The 22,056-nt window shown below is 39.4% G+C and overlaps 1 protein-coding gene across 1 annotated transcript in view; it reads right to left on the bottom strand.

Annotated features, from left to right (window-relative positions):
- ADGRL4 (adhesion G protein-coupled receptor L4) overlaps positions 1-22,056 on the bottom strand; it is a 103,284-nt gene that overhangs the window by 19,842 nt on the left and 61,386 nt on the right. Inside the window, exons 8-13 of the mRNA XM_063298171.1 lie at positions 20,716-20,832; positions 17,496-17,689; positions 14,956-15,132; positions 13,303-13,503; positions 6,377-6,597; positions 4,254-4,320 (exon numbers count right to left, since the gene is read on the bottom strand). Of these exons, the coding sequence (XP_063154241.1) occupies positions 4,254-4,320; positions 6,377-6,597; positions 13,303-13,503; positions 14,956-15,132; positions 17,496-17,689; positions 20,716-20,832 (977 nt within the window). The remainder of the gene's footprint in view (positions 1-4,253; positions 4,321-6,376; positions 6,598-13,302; positions 13,504-14,955; positions 15,133-17,495; positions 17,690-20,715; positions 20,833-22,056) is intronic.

The following is a 22,056-nucleotide window of genomic DNA, read 5'->3' on the forward strand; positions in this document are numbered from 1 at the left end:
CAAGCAAGAAAGAACAATCTTAAAATAGCACATGCATCCTTTTAAATTTTAGTGGGCTACATCTGCACTCACAAATTATGTTCAAAAATGTCCATGTTCAGAAAACCTGTCTTTGTGGAAAGTTGTGCACTGAGATGTATATGTGAGGGAAATTTACAGCCAGGATGACAACAAAATGCATATTGTTAGGAAAAGCTGTACATGTATCAAATGAGGATTTTGGTATTTGTATTTACAGGATTTATCTTTGTAAAATAGAATGATACAGAATTTCCATATACTGGATTAATAACTGAATATGTATGATATTACCTTTAGTGGATAGAGATTTGTAGTTTATATAGATTTATAGTTTAGAGTGACAGTCTTTGCTTTCTTCTCTTTTAATTGTGTGAAGGAGGCTTTAGAAAATCACTGAGGATTCTGACTGCATTCATGAGAGATATGTGGGGATCTAAAAGGAAGAAGCTTATATGCAAGCCGATTGTCTTCTGTGCAATTGGAATACTGATATAATCAAGTATCCAGCTTGTGTGAGACACGTCATTCTCCTAAGTGAATGGTCAAAATTTCCAATTTCTTAATAATCACAGAAGAACACCTTCATACAAGTAAGATGTGTTCTTGCCTTATGACAAACACTGTGCAAAATTTTAGTTGCAATTCCTGGGGTTGGCATTCCAAGGCCTATATGATAATTTACTTTTCTCCACTCTTGGCCAGAGAATAGAGAGGCATTTGCTTACTTTCTTACTGGCTTATATGCAACTCCAGTTATCACTGACTCTGAGCAGCTTGACATACTGTATTCCATAAATAAGGGTTAAAAATTACACATAAAGATCAGTTGATTAGCAACTAACTCTCAATTCCATACCTGGGACAATAAACAGACTCAATTAAAAAACAGAATATCTCATTGTAAGAGGGAATACTTCGTGACACTTCTCTTCCCAAGGTCTGTTGGAAAAGCTAGGTTTCAATGGCCTTTCTAAAACCCAGTAAGAAATCTGATGTAGGAAACCTTTCCATCTCCCTGATCATCTGTCTACTCATTTTTTTCCAATGTTGGTGAGTCTAGTATGGGAAAAGATTAGGTACTGATGTCCCAGAAGGGGAAGACTGGATCTGCTGGAACTAAGCAGTTCTTGGGCCCTTGCCATGATTTCTAATGAGCATAGATATATTGTCTCCCAGTGATTTCATGGAAGCTAATTTGTTTTGTTTTTCATTAAAAATGGAACTGTTATGGGGAAAAAGAATTGCAAAATCTACTAGTCTCTCGTTTCCACCTTCCTGACAGAAGCCTGGAAGGAGGTAGATATTGCAGAGCTTCTGACTTCTCAGTACTTCATAAATATGCTTTTATGTAGGGTTGCTTTGCCAATCCCTTTTCTATTTAGTAGTGGTTACAGTGGTAGAATACTGTATCACAGCACAGAAGTTAGCAGGCTTAGCTTAACCTTTTATATCGCTTATAGCCATAATTACTTTCACCCCTTCCTGCAGGCAGCTTTCCTCTATTTCCCAAAAGTTTATGCTAGAGTCATTATTTTATTTTAAAATTATATTACTGTCACAAACTCTCTACCCAGTCGAGCTTTGATCTAATCTGAAATATAGTCTTGGAATTACTGGTTGTAGTTCTAAAGACTGCAAGGAGAAGCAAGTTGAGGAAATTATCTTTTGCTTGCAGCTTATTTTACAAAGATTTAAAGTACTGCTTCCTCTGTGCATGCTCAGATTGGCCCAATTTTTATGTATTCTCGTCAATAAACTAATAATAATTTAAAAAGTTGATAGGATCAATTTTGCCACAGGCATATATTTCAGAATTCTAATAGTCCTTCAGCCATTAATGAATAAATAACTTAGGAAAATGAGTGCTGTTTAAACACTTGGAAGAGACCAAGTGTGTACTGATTAATGTTGAAGTGAGTCTCTTTTTAAATTCAGAACGGTAATGTTCAAAATGCTTCATCTGCCTAAAACAAAGTATGATATTGTAAGTAACCCTTATAAATCTGCAGGCTTGCTATAATTTTAATAACATACAGTATGTAAAACTTTCAAGGAATATTATGATTAACTCATCAAATTATCCCCCATCCTTTCCCCCTTTTCTTATAAAGAAATGCCTAGAAAAAGCCTTGCAACAGCAAAGAAGGCTTATTTAAAACATTATGGATCCCAAGTATTACGTGGTTCATTCTACCATCCTAATAAAACTCAGGATGTTTCTCAAGTGTTACATCTTTTGCCAGATTCTTTTATTCCCCCTTAGGCATGAATGGCCTGTCTGGAAAAGTTTATGAAATTATTGCCTTCTTTACATTACACTTCAGTTCAAAGTAAGTAGGGAGGTCATATTAAACTAAAATGAGTATCTTTTCTAAGACAAGCATTCACAGGTATTGCTGTTGCTAAGATCAAGTCTATATTTGTGAACATTCTTCCTGCTTGTAGAATATTGCCTTTCAGTCAGTGCTAGCAGAGCCATGTTCTTCTACCATTCCAATGCTGGAGACTGCAGTGCTATGTTGGAAAGCCAGACAGATTAGTTCTATTCTCCAACATATAGCAAAACTGCAGCTAAGAAAATGAGTTTTCCTTTAAAAGGTGGCTGGATACAAGACGAAGTGCATTACAAATGCCTGTGGACTGTGTGGTCCATCTGGAAAATTCTGAAGAGAGACCTGTAGATTATGCCATTTATTTAACAGAGAAAAATGAATTCTTACAAGATATTACTTTTAAGACCTATTGAACTCTTCTTTCATGTTCTTTCCAAGTATTGCAAACGTCCCTTTTTCAATACCTTTTTAGCTCTAGCAGCCCCAAGCAAACAAAAAGATCATGCAATGTATTGGAACAAAACTATAAACATTTGCATGATACTGATAGAAAGAACGGATTCATGCACTTGTCTGAATCTGCATGGAGCTCAAAATGGAGAGCACATCAGCCTCTTTCTAGCCTGCATTCTTTAGACAGGAAGTATGAAGGAGAGCAATGCTTGTTTGGCTTGAATATAAATCCACTGGTCAATGGAATTAGTAGGATCTCTGCTTTATTCAGGTCATGGATCATATGGAGAGCTGGAGAAAGCAGGGGTAGTATTCAACCTCTTTCTCACCCTACTGTCAGGTCTTTGCCTAAATAGGGTCGTTTGGAATAGTTATCCATAACCCATGCTAATTTTCCCAACCTTAAATCCCCCTTTGTAACTTGGCCCAAAATGATTGAAAAGAATATTATTGCTGGTATGTTTGTGCCTGAGTGAAGGAGTTATAAGTGCGTGCAATTTGGAATGCTCATGAATGTCTAGATCAGGATAAAACACTTTATCCACTTCACCACAATTTCACAATGTGAAAGAGATTGTTTTCGTCCTTACATTTTTCAATATCAAACTGGTAATAGATTTATGCTTACTGTATTTCATGCAAATGTGCAAATATATTTTAAATAAACATTTTATCAGCAAGTGAGGATCAGGAGTTATTTATGTCATCATGCTAACAGTCTTCCCACATTTCTTACTTGATCTAAATTAAGTTTTACATGTTTAACTTAGTGGCACTTTGGAAGCATCAAATGTTTCCAGAAGATCAAGCCTGAAAACAATTCCAAGGGAATTAAAAAGTCTCTTTCCAGCTGAAATATAGGCTATCAATTCTCAACTTGCCTGTCTGTGTGAAATAGCAGGTTCTTGTCTCTGATGTTGCAATTTTGTTTAAAATAGCCTTGATGATGGCAGGTTACATGAGAATGAAAAAAATAAAAAAGATGACAGCCTAATCTTCAAAGATGACCGATCACAGATAAAAGATTAAGTAACTCAGCATTTGAAATACCAGATTATCTGTCTCCTGGCATCATGTCTGTATAACTCTCCTGCTGAGTTCTGCCAAGATATCACAGACATGTAAAGATGCTACATCTTACACAACAGAATTGCTATAGAGAATTCTGTTCCCTCAAGCCATCAGGTTAAAAAAAAAACAAATCCCCAACTGAAATATTAGTTAATCAAACATATGTTTTTGAGACAGGCAAAGCACTTAGATGTACAAGTGATAAGTATATTTTAGAGATGGTTATATAAAAGCCTTTAAATAGTTCATTTTGCCATATATTTAGCACTCACAGATGGGCTATCAATGTGTAAATAATGATTACACACCTTTTGTTGTTATTACTATTTTAAGTATCCCAGTTTTTTAAAATAAAAGTGGAAAAAGCATACTTACAAGAATTATTAGACATGCTGGTCCTATAAAACTCCATATGAAGTTATTCTTTGTGCTGAGCCAACATCTGTAAGGTAAATAGGACAAAATATTTTGAAATATATTTACAGATCAAGCCACCTTGGCCTGTTATTGAGAACTGAATCCAAATATTTTCTTCGGTATTCCTATTCCAGGAAACATGTTATTGAATGCTTTTATTGAATTACAAGACTATCAGATAGATGACAAGGCAAAGTCTTCCTGGGATATATGTGTGCGTGTATTTTTATGTGTAGGAGAGAAAAAGTTATAAAGGAGAATAAACAACTTTTTTTGTGGGTCATAGTATGTGAACAATGATTCAATATGGACAGAATCATGTTGCTAATTAAATTAACCCAAAACAGGATCTGAGGGAACTCCAGGGACTGCTCCCTCACCAAAGCTTCCAAAATTGCACTGGGGCTACAGGCTACCCATTTTTTGTAGATGTGTACAGTGTTCTGAAGGCATTCTTCATGTCAACAGAGGCTCGGGGGAAGCATACCTTCAAAGCTGTTTTGCAAAGCATCGCGCTCTGATTTAAAAAGTGTAGTGAAGCCGCCATGTTGCTTCACTTCACATTGTTTGAGCCCTGGCCCAATAGTCAGCTACTGGAAAGGCCAGAAAAGGCTTTTTGGGGAAGCAATGTATGTCTGCTTCCCCAAATGCCTCCTCCAACTACTAGAAATGATGAAAGAGATGATAAGGAAGAGAGCCTTTGGTAGGTGCCTTGTCAAGGAGCATTGTGTTACCTCCATGGTACAAAAAGTCTTGCTGACACAAAGTTTAGCCACCTTGCATAGTCTACTTCCTGGTCAGAGGATATAGCCTTGCCGTAAGATGGATGAGGTGAGGAAACGGGAACTGTTGAACAGACAGTAATGAGCAAAAATCAATACAAAATATGGAAGAGGCAACAGAATTCTCCATCCCTGAGAATGAGAGAGAGTAGCCTTCTATTCAGGATAATTTGAATGAAATTTGACATGGGAAAACTTTTTTGAAAGGAGATAATTCAACCCAATTTTACCAAAGTCTGATTGCTACTTTCTGATTGTTGGCTGCTTTCAGGGCAGGAGTGCAGTGTTGCCAACCCTGTTTGGGCAGGTTAGAAAGAAAGTGGAAAAAGTCATGCAAGAGGCATGAATGAAATTAGTCAAATTGGGGAAAAAAGTAAAATAATGAACCTACATCTTTGCATAATAGGGAGATAAAGATTTTTTCCCCCTTAAAAATCCAATATTTAAATGTGAATGAAATATCATTGAAATTATTTTTGCAGTAACTTGAATAAAAGAGAAGAGGGGGAATGGCGAGAGGAAGAATAAATGTCTATATATCAGAAAATGTAATAAATAATCTATAATAATTAAAAAGCTTGGGAATACCTCTATCTATCTATCTACCTATCTGATCAGACCAGGGCTGCTAAGAGCTGCCTTCTTCCAGGGAAATGAATGGAGAAGCCTTTATAGATATGACCACTAAATTTGTTCATTTGATTTCCCCTGGCTTCAGAAATAAATAAATAAAAATCTCTTGCCTGAAATGTATACTTTTCAGTCTTGATTATCCTTTTCAGTCTTGGTTACAAATGACAGTTCCCCCTTGTATTACTACATTGTGTTTCGCCCAATTCAAAAAGGCAGGCAGACCTTTGGAATCAAGTTTCCATACATTCATGCACAGACAGATGGGGACATTGCTTACAAAGGGCAAAGTATCTGAGGCTAAATCTCTTCCCTCACTACCAAGGATCTTGTGAATGTTTCTAATATTTAGTGAAAAATCAAGTGCACTCAAGACACAATGAGGATGGCTAGCATAGCAACACCAATAACTTATTGGGGGCAAGAGACTGATGGAAGAACACCTTTTGGTGTTGGGAAAATTAAGGCCTCCTACTCATTCTTAAATGAGGAGTACTGAAGTCAAAAGTGTTAGTTTCAAACCTGTTAGTAAGAGGTGGCTGGATTTCTTAAGAATATTGAAGTAACGATGAACAGAATATCATATCAGAAGCATAGTTGTGCTATCACATCCCAGCAGACTATATTTGGACTATGTTCCAAATATCCAAGATCTAAAAAGTGACTTACACATCAGTTGTTCCATAATATTTGTATCCCAGTGCAGCAGAAATGCCAACCACCACTGCTGGGCTTACGTAGCCAAAGATATAGAAATTCTTGTGTAAAAATCCTTTATTGTAGATTACTCCAACAACTATAAGATACAAGTGAATGCCTTCGATACACATCCATGCAAATGCTGCTAAGAGGAAGTAATGGAGCAATCCAGCAGTGATGGAACAAAATAGCTAGAAGAGCAAACAGTGTAAGTGAATAATATAAAACAGTACATTTATTGCAATGCAGGTTAAAACATTCTCCCTGTACAGAGGAAATACAGATCTTCTGACTTTTTGTCTCAATGCAAGACCATAAAGGACCTGTCACCATTTTTCTGAATGTGTATAGGACCTATGTCATTTGAAAACTGAAGCAACATATATGCTTGTTTTGTCCATATAAAAATTATAGCTTGAAATATTGATACTGACACAACAGACTATGTAAACTGCAGACTAATGTATTCTCTCTTCCACTAGATAGATTTAGATTTCTCTTGCTTTCCTTACAGCAAAGTGGATAAGCAACATTTTTGTATACCAATTTTAAAAAAAGCAACTCATAAAAGAAATTGGCAAAACTCCTGCTAATATTGGAACAATGGCAGTCTAAACAATCAAGAACCTGCCTCCACTTTCCTTAATGAAGGTCTCAATTCTCCAAGAAGTCCACAGGCAGAAGGACTATCCTTCCCTCCAATGGAGTTTACATATTGTGAACTGAACTGAACTGAATTGGCTGGAACTGTTAGATGAGAATTTTAAATTCCCAGCTTGCTGTATGGCAATGTCAAATGCCAATATTCATATTAAAACTGGGAGATACCACACAGGTTGTGTCTGTGACATGCACATCATGGTGTCATGTTCACTGTTTCAATGTGCACTGTACATTGTAACATTTCACATGCCATGGCGCTGACGTGCTGACGCGCGTTTCTGTTGGGAGGGAGCTGCTGTGAAACCTTGTGCCAAGCTCTGTATCTATGTTCATTACAATGGAATGTATTTGGGTTATGTGCTCTGCTCAAGGACTTTTCCCGCAGACCATCAGAAGCCATTAGGAGCACCTGGGATTGTGAGTTTGGGAAGATTCTATGGGGGGAGGGATCTCATTTGTACCGAGGGTTTTTAGTTTGCATTTGGCGCACTTTTATCATTCTCAGCTTTCTTTGTGATCCTGCATACTATTCTTTCATAAATCAGATATCTTTGTGATCCTGCTCATGAGTCTGATGGTGTTCTAGAATAGGCAATCATTACATAAAGCTGAGAATCACCAAAGTTGTACCGTTAGCTCCTACCAAGATTAGTTTCTTGTGAGGGAAAATAGTTAATGATGGCCAAGTCCAAGCTCACGACCAGGGGACTTGAGGAACCAACTGGCTTGATGCCTGAGTCAATGGTCAAGAGCGGAGAGCTGAACCTCACCCCAGAACCTTCAGGTTTCCAGCAGGATTCGAGTTCCAGCCCTGAGCTGGAGGAATCTGACGATGGGAGAGAACCAGAGCAACTGGCACCCAGCAAATCACCCGCAGAGTTGATCACCTGGGATGAAATGGAAGAACCCCAGCCAGGGACGTCCCAGGTGTCCTGGAAGTATTGTTTCTTGCTGACCCCAAATGTAGAATCTACCACAGTATCAACAGGGAGACAGCCTAACACGCGAGGGAGGGAGGAATCTCAAACCCCTGAAAGGCTAAGAGTGGTGGAGGCCAAAATAGAATTGATGGAGTACATATTAAGAAATTTGTCTCTATCATGGGGGGGAGGGCAGCCAAGGCACGAAGGAGATTCCAGCTCCACGCAATCATCCCCCATCCCCCCACCCGGACCGCCGGCAGAGCGGGGCCGGAGATGGTGCCGGGATGAATCTCCACCCGGCAGAGTTCGACCACCAGTGTCCCCACCCCAAGGAGGGAGAACTACTGTAACCTGGGGCCCAACCACTCAAGCAGCCGCTGATTCAGCTCCAACAGGAGTGGGGGTGAGAGACTTTTCTGTCAAGTTTGATGGGGATCCAACCAAGTTATCTTTCTTTCTCACTAATGCTAAAAGTTACATGAGGCAGTTTGGACCATACTTCCCTTCCGAAGAGGCTAAAATAACTGCCATTGCCACCAAGTTGAAGGGACAAGTGGCTGACTGGTAAGTTCAATTAAGTGAGGCTGACTCCCCTGAGCTTGAGTATTTTGAGGACTTCATGTGGGCATTAAAGCTGCATTTTGAGGATCCTCTAGCCAAGGCAAGAGCTAAAAAGGCGCTGAAGGATCTTACCCAGGGCCAACTGTCTGTAGCTGATTACGCCCTGGAGTTTAAGGCTTTAGCTGGGAAAATCCCTGATTGGTCTCAGTCAACCTTAATACAATGGTTTAAAGAGGGACTCAACCAGGGCGTCCTGTGGTGGGCGTTGTGTAGAGATGACCCAGAGACATTGTATGAATGGATCTGTCTGGCCAGCAAGGCTGAGCACACTCAGCATACCTTCATGCAAACCAAACGACCTGAAAAACCACCAGCCACCATGAGGGGACCCCGAAGTGCTGCAACTGCTGCCCGGCCAGGCTATAGAGCCTTGGAAGAGGAGAGAGATCGGCGTTATGTGAGGGGTCAGTGTCTATGATGTGGAAAGGAAGGGCATTGAGCAGCTGATTGCCCAAAAGCCAAGGCTGGAGATCGATTGGGCAAGCTGCCGGCCAAATCGCCTCCTCCCTCGCGGCGGATGACAGCAGCCAAGGGGGCAGCCGATGCTGAGGAAGTATTCTACTTCTCGGGAGAGGCTGAAGATGACTCTAAGGAGCCGGCGGGAAATGCCAACCACCTGCCATGAAGAGCGCCTGTGGGCAGGTGGAGGAGGATGGGCGCAAGGATGCTATGGTGAGTGCTGACTGTCCCACTTTAGCAGTAAAAGTGAAATTGGGCTCCTGCACAAAGACTACAGAGGTCTGGGCTTTAGTTGACCCTGGGTGTTCCAGGTGTCTGATTCACCCTGATCTGGTTGCTGCTTTGGACCTGCCTAGCTTCCCCCTCCAGCAGCCTTTGATCTTCACACAGTTGGATGGTTCAATGGCAGGGGGGTGGGGGGGGTGGGGTGGCAACCCATTTCACTGGAACTGTCGCAATGCAAATGGGCAGCCACCGTGAGACTTTAAAATTTGTAGTGGCACCTGTTGGCAACCCCTTGGTAATTCTGGGGATTCCCTGGTTGACCTATCGAAGCCCACATATAAATTGGGAACACAGAACTCTGACTTTTAAGGGTGGGTTTTACCAAGCCCCTACCGCGGAGAGAGCTTCAAGTGTGGGGGTTGGAAGGGCTGCAATTGCCATGCCACGCCCTAGTTTGGCATGTTTAGAAGGCTTGCCCAATCGATACCAAGACTTTGCAGACGACTTTGGGGAAATGGAAGCAGATCAGCTACCCCCCCATCAGAAAACCGATTGTGCAATAGAGTTGGTTCCCAATGCTCAATTGCCCAAGCCGAAAATTTATCCAATGACTCAGAAGGAGCTTGAGGCATTACGGGACTTTATTGACAAAAATCTGTCAAGGGGGTTTATTGAACCTGCAAATTCCCCAGTTGGGGCACCTGTGCTCTTCTGGGAAAAGAAAGATGGCACGCTTCGACTCTGTACGGACTATCGGGGGTTAAATTCCATCTCAATTTGCAACAGATACCCTCTGCCACTCATGAAGGACATGTTAGCTCACTTGTCTAAGGGCAAGATTTTCTCCAAGCTCGATCTTCGTGAAGCCTATTTCCGCATCCGCATACGTGCTGGAGATGAGTAGAAAACCACTTTTAATTGTCCACTGGGTTCATTTCAGTACAAAGTCCTCCCTTTTGGGTTAGCAGGGGTGCCCAGAGTCTTCATACAATTGATTAATGAAGTATTACATGATCATTTGTTTAAAGGGGTCCTGGTTTATTTGGACGATGTTCTCATTTACATGGAAACCGAGGAGGAACACAAAAGCCTTCTCAAACAGGTGTTAAGTAAGCTTAGAGATGCCAAGCTTTATGCCAAGCTTTCCAAATGTGAGTTTCACAAGACCCAACTTGACTATCTAGGCTATAGGATATCTGACAAGGGCATTGAAATGGACCCTGCAAAAATTCAGGCGATTTTAAGTTGGGAACGTCCCCGCACCCAGAGGCAATTGCAAAGTTTCCTTGGGTTCAGTAATTACTATCGCCAATTTATCCAGGGGCTCGCTGAGATTGCTTTGCCCCTTACTGATTTACTCCATACCATGGATTTGGGGGAGACACTCAAAGTAAAAAACCCTAGAGCAGTGCTGAATTGGATGCCTGAATGCCAGGCAGCATTCGAAAAGTTAAAGACCCTCTTTACCGCTGAGCCTATTTTACAGCACCCCAATCCTGAATGCCCCTTTGTGGTCCAAGTTGATGCTTCTGATTCCTCAGTTGGGGCTATATTGTTACAGAGAGATTCTGAAAATCACTTAAAACCCTGTGCTTATTTGTCCAGAAAATTTTCTGAAACTGAACGCCGGTGGCATGTTTGGGAAAAAGGCTTTTGCTGTAAAAGCTGCTTTGGAAGCCTGGCGTCACCTCCTGGAAGGCGCTAAATGCCCTTTTGAGGTTTGGACTGATCACAGGAATTTGGAAGCCCTCCGCACCCCCTGGCGTCTCAGTCCTAAACAAATTCGCTGGGCTCAATTTTTCAGTCGCTTTAACTTCCAGTTAAAATTTATTCCGGGAAAGAAAAACTTTCTGGCCGATGCTTTGCCATGTTTACCTCAGGACCTTGACCTCATGGCCAATGTGGTTGGGACTGTTCTCACTGAACCACAACTGGGCTTGGTTGCCGTCACTCGGAGCCAGACCCGTGCGCAGGCAACCCCGCCCCAGCCCAGTCTGCGAAGCGGAAAGTGCAAGTTCCTTGTCAGTTACAGAAGGACTTTCTCCAGGCACTGAAATCTGACACTTGGTTGCTAGCTAATAGAGACAATGTTTCTTTTGAAAACGGTCTGGCGTGGGTGGAACACCACCTTTATGTGCCTGAAACTTTAAGAGCTGATGTTTTGCAGTGTTCCCATGATGATAAACTTGCTGGACACTTTGGTTTTGTCAAAACCTTGCATTTGGTTCGCTGTCAATTTTGGTGGCCAACCTTAAGGCGTGATGTAAAAGACTATGTTGCTTCCTGTCCTGTTTGTGCCATGTCAAAATGAAAAGGGGGGAAATCACAGGGGCTTCTACAGCCAGTGGCCAGCCCATCCCATCCCTGGGATGAGATTTCTATGGATTTTATTGTGGACCTACCTCCCAGTCAGAAGAAAACTGTCATTTGGGTTGTAAAATATTTTTTCTCCAAACAAGCCCATTTCATTCCATGTTCGTCCATCCCGTCGGCCCCACAATTGGCCCACCTATTTCTCATTCACATCTACCGTCTCCACGGTAGCCCCTCCCATTTGGTCAGCGACCACGGGACATAGTTTACTTCCCAGTTTTGGAAATCATTTTTAAAATTGATTGGCACCAAACAGGCGCTGTCCACGTCGTCCCATCCTGAGACTGACTGATCTACGGAGATTTTGAACTCCGCCCTTGGACAATTCCTTAGAGCATACATTAACTACCATCAGGACAATTGGGTGGACTTGCTGCCTTTTGCTGAAGTGGCTTACAACAATGCTGTCCATCAGAGTACCGGACAAACCCCTTTTCGTCTGGTTTCTAGTCACGACTTTGTTCCCATCCCTGAGCTGCCACAACCCCCTCCCCAATCCTGTTCTGCCTCTGACTGGGCTGTTAAGCTTGCTGATTCCTGGCCGGTGATTCAACAGGCTTTGGCTGATGCCCAGGCTGCTTACAAGTTTCAAGCCGATAAACGTCGTTCTTTGCAACACAATTTCAATTTGGGGATCAAGTATATCTATCTACCAAATTCATCAAGTCCCCACAACCCTCTAAAAAACTTGCTCCCAAGTTCATTGGTCCTTTCCCTATTGATGTTCTTATCAATCCAGTTACTGTTAAGTTGGACCTGCCTCACAATTTGAAACACTTGCACCCTGTTTTCCATTGTAGCCTGCTCAAGTCTGTCCACCACTCTTCCTGCTGGCATCCCCAACCTCCTCCTCCTGCCCCGATCATGATTGAAGGCCAACAGCACTTTGAAGTCAAGGAGGTTGTTGATTCTCGCAAGCTTCGAGGCACCCTCCAGTATCTGATCTGCTGGAAACACTTTCCTCATCCTGAATGGGTGCCTGCTTGCCACGTTAATGCTCCTGATTTAGGAAACCGTTTCCACTTGGCTTACCCTTTGAAGCCTGCCGCTTAATGTTTTCTTTCTTTTGGGGGGCAGTATGTCATGTTCACTGTTTCTATGTGCACTGTACATCATAACGTTTCACATGCCATGGCGCTGACACACGTTTCTGTTTGGGAGGGAGCTGCTGTGAAACCTTGTGCCAAGCTCTGTATCTGTGTTCATTACAATGGAATGTGTTTGGGTTATGTGCTCTGCTCAAGGACTTTTCCTGCGGACCATCAGAAGCTGTTAGGAGCACCTGGGATTGTGAGCCTGGGAAGATTCTATGGGGGGAGGGATCTCATTTGTACCGAGGGCTTTTAGTTTGCATTTGGCGTGCTTTTTTCATTCTCAGCTTTCTTTTGTGATCCTGCATACTATTCTTTAATAAATCAGATATCTTTGTGATCTTGCTCATGAGTCTGATGGTGTTCTAGTATAGGCAATCATTACACATGGCATCATTGCATAAATAACATAAATGATGCAATCTGTGGGATGAGGTACAAGGAAATGACATCACATAGTCACACAAAATGCCCATTAGGACATACACTTTTGAAAATGGCACTTTAATGTGCCATTTTCAGAATAAGAAATGATACACACCTTATTAGTGTTCATGTTAATTCCAATCAGAAAAATAAGTTCTGCCAGGAAAAGGCTGCAACAGAGATTTTTATGAATTGTTGTTCTCGTACTTTGGATTTCACTGAAGAACCAGAATGTGAAAATGCATATGGCGAGGCAAATCAATGAGATAATTATTCCAAGCTGAGTGATTCTTGTAAGAATATAATCCTTAGTTTCCTGGGGTGGAGAGAATAGAATAGTCTAGTTTAACATTTGTATAAAACTTTAGTTTTGTTCCCAAGGTTGTCCACACAGTGTGTTAGTGTGTGTGTGTGTGTTGCAGCAAGACCAGGAGATGCACCTTCTCCATCATTTTATGTAGTATGGTGCCCTTCCCCTCCCCTCCCCTTCCTTTCCTTTGTATTTTTTCCCTTCTTTTCTCTCTCTCTCTCTCTCTCTTTGTTATTATTCAAATTATTCAAAGTGACTGGTACAGAGGAGGTAGAAATTAGTGTGGGTTTCATTTTAATGTCAACTGCACACTTCTTGAATATCAAAATAGTCTTTGCTCATTTCTGAACGTTTTAGTGTCATTCATAAATAAAAAAAAAGATATTCTAAAGTTATAATAGAGAAAGTTGGCACAAAAATGTATATGTATATGAAGAAAACTGAAACACATACTTTAGTTGCTTTTAATGTAATTTATTAGCATAACTCTAGGTCAGCACTGCGAAATCTAATTTTTGAAATGTCATTTCCAAAGTGTGAAAAGTGTGAAACTTCTGTGTGTTCTTCATACTAAACCTCTGGAGTGAGCACAAACTGTGAATATTAAAAATGATGAAGGACAAATGAGGGTCTTTCTAATGGCTTTCTAAGATATAGTACACAGACTAAGAAGTGATGCATACAAAAGTGTTTAATGAAATCCACAGTTCTTGCACAGAGTAAGTTTGGCAAGGAAGGGAAGTCTGGACAGCAATCAATTCTCTTTCACTTCACTAATACCTGATCAGTGGGTCAGTTGGAAAACTGGGTGTAGACTGCAGGAGGATAGATTAAACTGTACATAATGTGATGTTCTTTGTGACACTGCAGAGTCAGGCTGTCAAACAGACTTCATTGATCCACACAATTGTACCAGGGATGCTGAAACTTCTGCATGAAACTGTAGCTATTTACTATACATTGTATGTGAAACATGAGGCATGCACTCACAGCTGAGTGAAGGTGTCTCTCATTTACATTGGATCTCTCTTCCAACTAAATATAGGGTGAGAGTTATTTTAGTACCTTTTGAAATGGAAGGGTTATTTCGAATTCAGATTTTTTAAAATGATAAGGTGGCCCATTTTTTAAAATAAAGACATTTGAAAAAGTAAAAGCACAGATAGCCATTTTAAAAAAATGAGGTGTTTAATGCCCCATGGTAACCACGGAAAATGGACAGGTGAACAACCCCTCTGGCATAGAAAGTAAAATAGAAAAGGCACCACATTGTCACAATGGCTATCCAGAGATTCTGAGAAAGTAATATTCAAGGACAACCTAACCATAGAAATATCTAATCCTGAAGAAAGATGTGGAGGAGGAGGAGATTAATCTGTTTGCAGAAAATATTCCTTGTACATGGTTTATATGACCCCAGATAGCAAAGAATCAAGGCTGTAATTAAAAAGCACTTACAACTTTAGAGCCATTTGAAGACATTAAGACAGCAAAATGAGTAAGATGGTTACATCTGCATGACGTATGTGTGCTATTGAACTGGGTCCTCTCACATCCTTCTGTGGCCCAGTTCCCTTCCATTGTGTCTTCTGAATAATTCCAAAAGACACACTTAACATCTCTTTTGCCTACAGTCTGGAACAGAAACAAAATGGGTTAAAGATGGTGAATGGCATACAATTTTGTGGAAACAAGGCACCTCCTCTAAGGACCAGCCTTCCCTCTGAGATGTGGAAGGCCTTGAAGATCTGGCTTTTCTCTCAGGGGCTGGGCCAGGATGCCAGTTTTGTTTTATGCTGTTGGACAATCTGTAAGGAATCTCAGTTATTTCTTTTTAAATTGATTGCTGTCTCAATTTTTTTAAGCCATCCAGAATTATTTGGTTAAAATGGGCATCCATCTAAATTTGTTACATCAATAAATAGATAAATAAATAAATCTGTTTCATTGGCTAAAACAAGGCATCATACAGTTATAATGTACAAACTGCAAGACCTTAATTATGCATGCCTAAAACAAAGAAAATCAAGCAGAAAGTTGAAACACAATTGTTAAAAGAATGTTTATCAAATAACCAAATAAAGGAGGGAAAATTGTATGCCTGGTTTCCCCTACCTTTTAGGTATTCACTCTGACTTTTGTAAACAAATTATCTCATGGCTTATATATAATCCTTCCAATGGATATTATTCTGTAGCCTTAAATGTGCCAAGGTACTGTATGGTATTCCTTCATTCTTTGTTGGACATATTTGACTTTCTTTCAATCTTGAACTTCTAACTTTTATGAAAAATCCATCCCTTTTTTTTTAAAATTGTCCTTCTACCACCCCCTCTCCCTTACTCTACCTCCAATGTTCACACATGGGATGTGTCATGAGTACTGATGGTGAGCAGGAGGGGGCCTCTATCCATGGGGAAAAACTCATGCGTAGTTTAGAGGCATTGAACTTTCCTTCTAAGAAACTCAGAGCAGACCCACCTTAATTTTTGAGTTTATCTGTGAAGGTTTCCTACGGCCTTTCAGTTTGGCAGGATTTTTCTGTCTAATAGAGTAGGACAATAAACACTAGAGACCCAAGATACCATCTCAGAGTGGTTCCTCGCTCTAAGATAGGACAGGATGTTGTTGTTATTATTATTACATTATATACTGAACTCCCTCCAATTAATTTACAGTGGGTTCTTGACATTCATGAGAGTGCCTAAATCAAGAAACACTTATTTATTCAAGAATATTTAGTGGGTTTTATGGTTGTGTGGATTAGAATACTGATCTTTTCAATCCACATTTGCCATTCTGTAGCTCTCAGCTACACTATCACTATATTATATTATATTATATTATATTATATTATATTATATTATATTATATTATATTATATTATATTATATTATATTATATTATATTATATTATATTATATTATATTAAACTATCACTGCATAATGTCATGTAATCCAAAAAGAAGTATCGGGAATTATACAGCTACTCTGGGAAACTGTCACTGCAATTGCTGATGGTTATAAGAAACAGTGACACCATTCATTTAGATGCCCTGTTAAGGTTTATTCTTTGTTGTTGTTGTGCCTTTCCAAGTAACATAAGGAATGCAACAGATACACACTTTGCAAGTGGAAAATGCTCAGAATTTAGGAGGTTTGGGAGTCCAAACTCATTGGCACTGACTCTTCAGCACCTCATAACCTACTGATCATCAGGGGGCGGTAGGGTGTCCATAGAATGGTAATGGTAAGGGATTTACTTTGCCTATTATTTTGCCTGTTCTTTGTCTAAGAGATTGCTAATCTGAGGTCATTTCCTTTTTCCTTTCTTCCCAGATACATGGACAGGTTATATTGTCTTTGACTCTTCTGGTAGGAAGCAATTTCCTAGGCTTTGCTTATCCCTATAATGCATTTCATTAATCCTTGGGTCCTATTCTTTCTTTTGAAAATGCTTATATACACTTCAACCTCCAACAAGGAAGAGACTTGGATTACACTAACAAATTATTGACAAATGTGTAATAAGACTTCCATGCAATCATTATTCTTGTCAATTTCTATCCATGCTTTTCAGTAGCTACCTATTCCATGGCTTGCACTTGCTGTGCTAAACTCAAAGTTATAATTTCCCTTCTAATTGTATTAGGCCACATTGGCAAGCAACAGAGTTAAAAGGATGCTGCCAAAGCAGCCCTTGCAACATACTATAGAATAATCACAGTCTTACTTTTAAGTGAGAGATGATTTAAAAGGCTAGTGCCTTGAAGTGCCCCTCCTATACAATGACAGAATGAGACCATAGCCATCTGGATTTTATTATATTTGGTAGGTCTGTGAAATTGTTTTATAGTGTGTTTTATATTGAAATTTTGTTATATATTTATTGTTTTATATTGTAAACTGCCCAGAGGTCCTCTGCTTGGAGGAGATGGGCGGTGACAAATTTGATAAATAAATAAATAAATAAATAAATAAATAAATAGAAAGCTTACCTGTGTATGTTTTAAAGTAAATGTTATTTTCTCAACTGGATACAGCCTAGGTGGAGTGGACTTAATTGTAACAGCTATAACTGATGAACCTACTGTTTCTCCATGCTCTGTATTTTCTTTCAGTGAAAAGTTCTGTGATAATGAAAGCAGAGCTCCAATATTGTCATATCGCAGAAACACAACTGCAACGGTGCCTGTCCATCAAATAAAACATGCTTAGTGGTTTGAGAATTGTTGATTTTTCAAAAAAGAAATAGTAAAATAATGTTTAAAAAAACATCAAGGAAACAGCAATCAAAAGACATTTGTAAAACTCTGGCAAGAAGAACATCAAATGGAAGTTTTGCAGAACACTTCTAGGAAAGACTGCAGAAATAAGGGAAAATATTTGCTTTTTAAAGCAATAAGGGCTGTTCCACTATTAGAAATTAGAGTTAATGGTAAAAAATTCAATAGATGAATATTATATATATATATATATATATATATATATATATATATATATATATATATATATATTTGGAAGGTAGGTCTTCCAACTGTACAATTTAATAGGCTACAAGTTCTAGGCACTAGGAGATTGGTTTCCACTCCCAGACACAGGGGTGTCCACAGGGGATCAAAGAAGTCATGAAACCCATTGCAACTATGCAAGTCAATCCACACCTCTTTTTTAGATGCATTGCCCAAAGGCTCATGTAAAAAAAAGGGGCAAGACTTTGATCACACAGTCATGACCACTACCATGCCTTTTTTGAACCCCCTTGCACACACCCCTGCACACATAATTCTCCAAGCAGAATAGCTCTTACAGAAAACTTGTTAGTTTTACAAACTGGACACCATTCTGAATATAGACCTACTTAATATCTTTACCTAACAAGTGACTTTGCTTGGAAATGGTAATGACAGAAGGATGATCATACTACAATGATTATGAAATATAAGAAACCACAGTAAATGCTTTTAAAATCCAGCAATTTGATTTCTTTATTTCTCACCATTTAAACTTAAATATATCCAAGGGCAGACATTTATACCTTGCCAAGAATCTCATCTCCCTATTGTTATTATCAACACTAAGCTCTGAAATGCACCTATGTGTGGTGTTCCTGCTGAGACAGAAAGTCACATTAAATATTGTGTACAATATGGAGAAAGGAACAATCAATAGGAGGCTAATTTCAGGGTCAGCTCATACAAAGAGTTCAGATGTAACTCAAAAGCAGACTCTGATAATCTGGCTCATTCTCTAGCATAGCTGAAAGAATAGAATCAGAAATATTTGCTTCCATTTTCAACTAACCATATTTTCTCTGAACCACAAGCTGTGATTAGGGAAGCAAGCCCACTTCAGAAATCAGAGTTTGACACTGGCTTGTAAGCTAACTACAGTTTGTCCAGGATCACATAAAATGAAAATTGTAATTGGTTACAAATGGATGCAGAAAGTTTTAATCTCATCTATAATCAAGTCAATGAATCAAATGTAATGTAAAAGATATGTGACATAGTCAAAATGTAAACTTTAGGTTTAATTTATTTGGCATTCCTCCCACTCCACTCCAATTTATTTTAAAATAGGGAAAAGAACAATGCTTTGTAGACTGTATTAAGACCTCCTAAATTAGACGCCCATCCTCCTGTGGGGAAAACTTTTAAACTATCAATTTCAAGTAAAACAAAAACAAAACAGAACCAAAAAAGCCAGCAATAATATCACTCCCCCAGTGTACACTTAAAAATATAATTTCAGTTCTGGGACTAAAGCCTTGTGGTTAGATTCCAGGGTCAAGATATACCCTGGATCATGTACTACTCTCACTTTGTGCAAAATGATATCTCCTTTTTATGGGAATAAACGACCTAAGGGATGGAAAGTATTATTGGTATATTACATATTCTATGTGAACAAACTTCTGGTCCTGAAGACTCAAGTTGCATGGCTAGAAAATGCACTCACACAATCCTGTTAGACCTCTTTCTTTTACAACTTCTCCTTTTTCTCACCCACAATGCACTTTCACAAATCCCCTACCCTGCCTGCTTTCAGAGAACCATAGGCTGTAAAAGTTGGAAGGGACCTTATAGAACATCTAGTCCATCCCTCAGCTCAGTACAGGAATCCACCGAATCATGAAGACCATGAAGATTCTATCTGAAAATCTCCAGTGAAAGGGATTCTACCGCTTTTCTAAGCAGGCTGTTCCGCTGCTTAACATATTACTCTCAGAATTTTTTTAAAATATTCAGATTAAATATCCTCCCTCCCTTTATATACCATCTTAATCTAAGAATCTCTTGATTTTAACCTGTTGTTCTTTGTCATGCTGTCAGTCTCAACAGACAACGGGGCCATCTCCCTCTTGAATCTTTTATATATACAGTATGTAGATTGTTGTTTTATCTCTCCTTAGTTTTTTTTTTATTTTGAGAGCTAAACATCTCCAGCTCCTTTAGCAGTTTTTATAGGGGTCTCTGTTCTCCTCATTTTCCTCAATTATATTAGGAAAGGCACTCTCTTTCTTCTGAGAGAAGACAAATAAGTTATTAGGCAATTTCACCTTCTCCCTATTCCCCATATTATTTTGCCATCCCAACACAACATCCTCTTTGACTCTATTTAAGGCATAACACCCCCTCACCTTTTCTTACTGTATTTGTATTGTCACTGAGGTTTCCCCATTTTTCCTTCCCATGAAGATTGTGCTTGTGATTTCAGTATTTCATTGTCCAGCTTCTCCCATCCCTACAAGTCTTATTTATCCTTTAGAATTTCAGCCCAAGGTATGCTGCCCATATATCACTTGAATATTAAAATCTTCCTTCCCTTCAGCTATTCTAAGTAGGATTTTTAGGACATGGGAAGGCTAAGCAAAAAGGAACCAGTGACTGAAAGCATGACCAAATGATGGGGAACTTCTTCTACCCCATTTCAGTGATTCTGCTCAGGCTTAAGGGAAGACAGGGGGCTGCTTGCAGATGGCTGAAATGTAAAAAAAGGTTTCCTTCTAGGCAAATGAAGTTTTTACAAGTTCATTGTCAGTCAATGTAAGTGCAGAATGGCATCAGATTTTTTGCTTTCTATTTGATCTGTTCAAGAATATACTGGATTTCCTGATACTGCAAGTAGAGTTATGTGGCTGACGAATCTTAGACAAGGGAAGGTTTTCCACTGAGTCCAACTTCTGTACCTACAACCCCAAGCCACCATGCTAACCTTTAGAAGCAGATGTTTCCTTTTTCTTTGCAGAGACCTTTATACTATCTCCTCCCATCTGGATATTTTCATTGATGAGGCTTATGTACTGTATGTCAAAAGTATAAAGTCTTACAGCTGAAAAAGAAAGACAGGAACACTGAAATAACAAATAACACTGACATAACAAATAACAATTACACTGAAGTCTAGCATAATATAAAGTTCTACAAGAACTGGGCTGTACAGTTATTACAGATTTTAAAAGCACAACGTAGTTATTTATATTTTAAAAAACCCTTCACCCCAGCAACTCTGCAGCAAAGTGCAGTGGTGCCAAAATAACAACACGTGCATGGTGACCTTATTATGCAAATTATAGGATTATATGCTTGTGTCCCAATGTCTGATTCAAGTACATAAGTCACAGCATTAACATCATGCTGCCATGCCATACATTTCATTCTTTGCCCCCTTAGCCCCATCCCCAACAACTATCCATCCCCCTTTACCATTTTGTTCATGTGCTTTAAATTCTAGGACCATGTTATTCATGGTAGGTATATGTCCTTTAATTCCATATTTGTGCCTTTTCATTCTTTACTTGGGAAAGTAACCTCTAATTTACTTTGCATTAAGGGAGGTTTGTTAAAGAATAATGCAAGCTACTTTCACAAGAGCTTCCACTTTATTAAGAATGCATTTCTGAACACGCATACTAATTTCTTTAAAAGCACAGGAGACAATATCATTGAAAGTATTTATTTTACAATCCATTCGGTATGTGTCTGTGTGAAGATAAAGTCATACAATTCAACTGTACTAAAATGATATCTTTGTCAAAAACAAACAAACCAAGTATTGTCCCCCACCCCAGAATAAAAATGAGAAAGCAGAACATGAAATCTTTTAGCTTTACATTTCAGTCCAGTGCTTTAATCCCCTGTAAAACAATGGAAAAGTCAATGAGCAATTCTGTTATAAACAAAACAAATGTTTGACTGATGGACTGGAATTACTTAGCTGCATACTCCTTATTATGCAGAACTTTTATTTAGTTATTTATTTTTTAAAGAGCAATGGCTTTCAATATACAGGCTCTCATTAAATGCTTTCCCAGCACCTAAGAAAGAATTTCTCCTAGACTGGGTGTTGAGAGGCTTCTTTAGGGGAATATGGATGGTTTGAAAGTCAGAAAAGAGTGGCTTCTTCCTATTCTATTTCATGTATTTAGCCAGGACAGGTGAAGAACTGTACTCCCCATATGATAAGGGACTGTAATAAAGCAACATCATGGACTGCCTGGGGAGCTGTTACTCTTGTTCAAAGAGGTTCAGGGCTTTTATGTGACCCATGAGCCAG

Source organism: Candoia aspera, chromosome 3 (genome assembly GCF_035149785.1).
Source record: "Candoia aspera isolate rCanAsp1 chromosome 3, rCanAsp1.hap2, whole genome shotgun sequence".
In the NCBI taxonomy this organism is placed as follows: domain Eukaryota; kingdom Metazoa; phylum Chordata; class Lepidosauria; order Squamata; family Boidae; genus Candoia; species Candoia aspera.